General features: G+C 42.2%; 1 protein-coding gene across 1 annotated transcript; it reads right to left on the reverse strand.

Moving 5' to 3' along the window:
* Positions 1–32: 32 nt before the first annotated feature.
* sall4 (spalt-like transcription factor 4) lies at positions 33–6,091 on the reverse strand. The gene is made up of 4 exons (XM_016454745.1): positions 5,929–6,091; positions 1,208–3,682; positions 819–1,123; positions 33–711 (listed from the first exon to the last, which is right to left on the reverse strand). Exons 1-4 carry the CDS (start codon positions 5,993–5,995, stop codon positions 289–291), a joined length of 3,270 nt encoding a protein of 1,089 aa, XP_016310231.1. The 5' UTR covers positions 5,996–6,091; the 3' UTR covers positions 33–288.
* Positions 6,092–6,574: the final 483 nt, after the last annotated feature.

The following is a 6,574-nucleotide window of genomic DNA, read 5'->3' on the forward strand; positions in this document are numbered from 1 at the left end:
AAAAAGAGAAAAACAAAAAAAAAAAAAAAAAAAAAAAAAACTACAGTAGTTAGATCAGATTCAACTAAAGAAATCAATAGCATGTAAGGGTCCAATAAGGAAGGCATGGCCCATTTTAGGGTATAGGCTAATTTAACAAGGGTATGTAAATTTGCAACTTCTTAAAAGCAATGTTACATGTATGAATTGATTGTACCAACTAATAAATAGCCCAGTTCCTAACATTTCAGCAGGCTCATTAGCACAATGCAGACCGTTGATTGGGAACATCTGTAGTCCTTTTAGAGTCTAATTCACTTTACCCTCCTCCATAAAATGTGGAAACTTTGCTATGCTGTCAGAACCGTTCTTTTCCATTTCTGCAATTGTGCCAGGGATGCCCATCTGAGAGGTCTCCATCTTGGTTATTCCCCCAGTAGAACCCAATAAAGGTCCTCCAGCGAGACTTCCTGGGAGAGGGATGCCACCATTTTGGATGACCGAAATCTCATTGGTCTTCATGGTCAGCCCATTTGTGAAGGCAGCGGCATACTGGTTCCACATCGACGGGTCGAAATTAATCGGTGGGGGAATCAAATCCTTTGGGAGTGGCAGCATGTCTGGTTTCATCTGGGACTCGGCACCCATGGCCATCAAAGCCATTGGGTTATCCAACGAGAGCCGCTGACCTCGCCTTGTGGTGTTATTCCACATGTGGGTCCCAACATGCACCTGTAAAACGGGAAACAAGAGTCGGTAAGACTTATTGCAGTATACACAAGATATTTGACTTTCAATCAATTCACTAACAAAATCCAAAGTCGAAAAGACATCTTGACCTTAAGGTTTCCCTTTGTTGTGAAAGCCCTGCCACAAATTGTGCAAGCAAACGGCTTCTCGCCCGTGTGTGTACGTTCATGGATTTGCAGGGCGCTGGCAGAAGAAAAGTTCTTCCCACAGGAGTTGCAGAGATGTTGCTTGGTGGAGCGACGAGGAGCACTAGAAGTAGCAGGAGAAGTGGCAGCTCCTTGGGGCAGCTGGGAGCTGTACAGGCCGTGAGCACCCATGGGTGTCTCAGGAGGAATCTGCATCTCCAGTTTGACCAGACTTGGAGGCACCCTCATGAATGGTAACTGACTAGAACCTAAGAAAGAAGAACAAAACTTGTAGGTAAAACATCAAGAGGAAAATGTCAGTGTGATGTTTAGGATATTGAAATTAAACATACCATATTCGCCATTGAAGAAGGACGGGCCTGGCTCCTCTTTGATTGGTTTCGGAGTAAAACTTGACGTCAAGTCCAGTGCTCCACTGTTTTCGCTAAAATCTTGAGGTGCATCAGAGTCTGGTCTGGATTGGAGTCCATCGTCTGGGTTTGTGGATTCTGGTGATTTTGACTGTCCATTACTCAGGGGACCATCTATAGGGGACAAAGAGTGAAAGGACATGGAATCTGACACAGCCGGACTGCGGCCGTTCTTGTAATCCATTTCTCCAGACCCTGAAGGAGAATCTTTCAGCCCGCTATCGCTCTCTGAAGCAGTGCTGCTTTGTCGTTGCAGGTTCAGTGCAGAGGTGAGGCTCTTCATGTGGTTCTCCAGGGCGGCGATGCCTGTAAACATAGAAGGTGGACCTTGGAAAGTCTGATCTTCTTTGGCGCCAGGCTGGGGCTCTGTAGAGTTGTTCAGCTTCTCTTGATTGTCCAAATCCAAGTCTTGCTCTTCCATACTCTCTTCATGGCCAGTGGAGTCAATGTTCTTATCCTCAGCCATGCTAGCATCCAGTGCTTCAGGACTTTCAAGCTGATTCTCTGGCAGAGGGGTGTTGGGAATCTGGCCGCCCATGTGCATACGTATATGCTGCTGGAGGACGACGGCATTGGTGAACTTCTTATGACAAATCGGGCACGAGTGTTGCATCTTAAGGGGAGTGTTGGCCCTGTGAACGCCATAATGAGCTTTAAGGTTGCCCTTGGTGGAGAAAGCCCTGCCACAAATTTTGCATTTATACGGTCGCTCACCGGTGTGTGTGCGGTAATGCATTTTGAGGGAACTTTGGCAGCTCAGCACTCTATGGCAAATAACACATTCATTAGGGTCATTTGTCTTCGTCTCCAAGCAATCCACCATCTGCTGAAGTTTTGCAGTACCAGAGCCATTTTCGCCAAGTAGACTGTTACCGTTTATGTGGTGCAATCCAGCCAGCGCATCCGAGGAATCTTTGCTTTGATCCAGTCCCGCCATCTCCTGACCGAACATGCCAGAAGAAATGGATGCACCGTCGCTGCCAGATGAAGAAGGCCTCTGGGAGTAGAGGTCCCCACCTACTGGAACATCATATGAGGGCTTGAATCCTTGAAGCATTGGTGGATGGAGACCTGTTGAGGGAAGCCCCAGCACTGGGTTGGTGTCATCAAAATTGTTCTCATCTATGGGCACAGACATGCCATAAGGGATGCCATTGTTTGTCGGCATGTTGTCCAGGTGTTCTGGTACAGGATGTGGATTCATCTTAATGTGTGGGTATTTTTCTTTGTGCCTCTGGAAATGCACTTTGAGGTTTCCTTTGGTTGTGAAACGGTTTCCGCAGATGTTACATTTAAAGGGCCTTTCGCCAGTGTGTGAGCGCAAGTGGATTTGGAGAGCGCTGTCATTTCCAAATGTCTTCCCACAGAACTTGCATTTGTGCTTGAACATATGTTCACCAGAACCATTTTTGGACTCCGACACGGCAGGGATCTTATTTTTTGCCTTTTTAGAGGGATCCATGCTTGCTGCAAGTGTATTAAAGGGACTCTGCAATCTCATGACCCCTGGAGATTGAGGAAGGAGCGCTGGAAGTCGACTAGCTAAATCGGGGAGTCCTTTTAAGTCTGCTTTTAAGGGCACTGAGCCCAAACCTCCGGCGAGGGATGTGGGGATGGTGGCTGATTGAGGTAGCTTTGCTTGTTTTAAGGCTTCCAAGGACAAGTTCTGGGAGCCCGGCCGTTTGCCAATGAGGGCAGCTGCGGCCGAAAGCTGCTGTGATAGATGCGCACCCAGTGCTTTCAGTGGATCCACAGCGGCACCCAGTGTGGAGTGGAAACTCTGAGGTGTCATCATGGCCACTTGGAGGCGTATCTGCTCAGTTAGCTGGATCTGCTGCAGTTGCTGCTGCTGGAGACTGACCAGCTGTTCCAGGATCACTGGGATTGCAAGAAGGGCATCTTGGTGTGGTTGTGGGGGTGGAGACTTCTGATTGGACGAACTGGATGAGTGTTGCGTTACAGCAACTTTAGTAGCAGCCATGGACTCAAGAGTCACATTAGAGTCTTGCAATTTGGAAGATACCATGTACCCCACATCTGAACTACCAGGCACATCTTGATCTTGATTTGAGGGGTCATTCTGGTTCAGCATGAGCTCTCCTTCCATCTCCTCAGAATCTGCACTGTGCTTTGAATGGGAATTACTGGTTGACTGATCCCCATTATCACCCAGGAAATCACCTGGAGAATGCTGGGAGAACTCGGAGGGCACTTCATTCCCATCGCCATCTTTCATGATCACCACCTGCTGACTCCTAGTGCAATTTCTCTCATGTTCGAGAAACTCTGCCTCATCGAAGAACTCGGCGCAACATTTGTCGCAAACCCTCGTCTCCTCTGATCGTCGTCTCTTAGCCTCATTGCCATCCGCCTCACCTTGACCGTTGTGCAAGATCCCTGCAGCAAAGAGAGAGTTCGAGAGATTACTTATTATTCAAGACCAAAGGATAATATGCTGTAAATATGGAACAAATTCTAGATAAATATAATGTTATCAGTACTCACTGTTGAAACAAGGCATAAAGTCATTTTTTAAACAAAAGCCAATTAAAAATTTACAGAGGTAGTTTAATTTTACTTGGGACTTATGTTCTGAAATCATGAATTAAGTGGCATATTTGGGTTTTAATTCGCATAGACCACAGGTTACATAAACTCAAGCTGCTTTTGTAAGAAGCCACATTTACAGCTCTTCAGCTAGTCTTCAGTCCCACCAGATGAGGGCAGCATGTTCAAAAATAAATAAAACCCAAATTGTACTAGAAATAAATTTACCAATACAAAAAGACAAATTGCATATCAAATATAAACTTCCTCCATCCGTTCCCATGTTCCTCTACAATAAAATAAAAAACACATGGCTCATAACACAGCATATGCTTAACTGGTGTTCATTGTTGTTCGGCAGTCCTAAAGATGAATTAAAAAAAAAATGCTGATAAGAGTGTAAAGCAGTCAGTTGGTCTTTCTAATTGCAGAAAATGCAAAGCAAATCAAATTAAGCTGCAGCACCATTAGGAAGGCCGTTTTAACAGGGCCACTGTTAAATGCAAATTTCATCATCTCTTATGAATGGGAAAGACCACCTGTTAACATTCTGACAGTGAAACTGGACATGTTAATTGTTCACTAGACAACTTGAATAGTAAGAAAACAGAAGTTGCATTGTTCTCAGAGCTAGCAGACAACCAAAAAGCACCTCCATTTGAGACAAAGCAAACAAGGATGGAGAGAGAGATAGATAGATAGATAGATAGATAGATATATATATATACACTAAATTCACTTTCAAAAACTGGTACACTTGATTGAATGTTACATTTTTAAAAAGGCAGTGGAGATACAAAAAAGCTAAAAGGATTTGATTAAAACAAACAAAATGCGCCAGAAATTAATCATGTTTCAACCATGTGTTTAGGGTTAGTCAGGGATACATTGTAACCCCTGCGAGCTATTCAGCTCACCACAAGGGGGCGTTTGATCAATGTACAAGGGATACAATGCATCTTTACCGATACCTTCAGTTACACACTGATTGTACCTTAACTGAGAGGGAATTCCACATGCAACATTTTATAACCCAGCTGACTGAAATTAAAGCCAACTTTAAGGAAACAAGACAAACAAACCCCAACCCTCAGTACATATATAACCAAACACATCTATACCATCTTTACGAATAACCACATTTCAGTATGTCGTGGATAAGAGTCATGTAGTTTACATTTACACCCCTGTTACACGCAACTTCATTTCCATCCCCCCATCCACATCTCCATATGCGACCAAAAGAAACTGTGGGGGATTTATTGCTTTGTGGTCAAGCTTGTTCGCGACTCACATTTCATGCCGACCTGTTGAGCACCTTTGTTTAATAATGGTCAGTGATACCAGTACGCCACATCAAATATTAACACACAAGCATAATCTGGAACATAAGTGTACATTTATCAGCCAGTGATCCAACTGATTGACGCAAAAACACATTTAACGAAATAATAACAATAATAATAATAATAATAATAATAATAATAATAATTACGTTCAATGGGTAAATCTTTCCTCTCACACCTTAAAAATAACTTTATTATAGTTTTGAATTAACGTAAAATCTAACACTAAATACGTGAGGAAACTCGACAAACGTAAAAAAATAATAATAATAATAATAATAATAATAATTACGTTCAATGGGTAAATCTTTCCTCTCACACCTTAAAAATAACTTTATTATAGTTTTGAATTAACGTAAAATCTAACACTAAATACGTGAGGAAACTCGACAAACGTAAAAAAGCCGATAAACAGACTTCGTAAATCGTAAAAATGTAAACAGATTAGCAGCTAAACACTTAACCAACAAACAAAACAAAAATAGAGCAAACGACCGTGTTTCTTCAACTCAGTTGGTGAAATTGTCGCGATAAGCAGTCACCGAAGTTTCAGCGCATTTGTAACGAATTTGATGTAGAAAACAACTTTTTGGTTGATTTAGCGGTTTATAAAACCACATTAACGTACCTGGACATCAAGGGTCGTGAACCCATTGACGCAGAATTCATGATTCAGGTATGAAATTAAACGTATAACCTACAGTACACGAGCACACAATTATAAATAAAGTTTTCGACCCTCAAACTTACCATTTTCTGTCGAAGCGGGCTCGTCTGAATTGATATGCTGTGGTTTGGATTGCTTGCGCCGCGACATGGTAACCTACAACCATCAGGAGCGAATAGTAAGACTATTTAGTACCTCTCCTTTAGAAATTCTCCAGGTTGGGAGAAATTAGCCCCTCGAGTAGAAATGCGCATGTCAAAGTAATTATTATTATCAATAATGCATTGCGATTTATCATGCTCTTCTGACAGCTGATTGGCTCCGGTCCAAAGTGCTCGCGCATTATTCAAATGAGGCTTCATTGATGAGAAATGCAGAGTCGAGAGAAAGGGGGAGGAGATGTGTGTGTGAGAGAGAGAGAGAGAGAGAGAGAGAGAGGGAGAGAAAGGGAGGGAGGGAGGGAAGCAAGTGAGCAGGCGGGGAGAAACAAAAACTGTAATTTTTTTGTAAAACATTATCACAATTTTATTATTACAATTTTTTTCCTATACAACTGTTTTATGGATCTTGATATCTGAATGATAATATTATATTGTATTATTATTTTACATATTTTATCTAGGTATTTGTGTCTCACTTTATGAATTTATACCTTATTATATATTTTAAATGTGTTATTAAATCATGAAATGTCTAATTGTATTTTCAGTTTTTACAATACTGTATCTT

The sequence above is a fragment of the Sinocyclocheilus anshuiensis genome, unplaced genomic scaffold, assembly GCF_001515605.1.
Source record: "Sinocyclocheilus anshuiensis isolate Anshui unplaced genomic scaffold, SAMN03320099.WGS_v1.1 scaffold67, whole genome shotgun sequence".
Taxonomy (NCBI): domain Eukaryota; kingdom Metazoa; phylum Chordata; class Actinopteri; order Cypriniformes; family Cyprinidae; genus Sinocyclocheilus; species Sinocyclocheilus anshuiensis.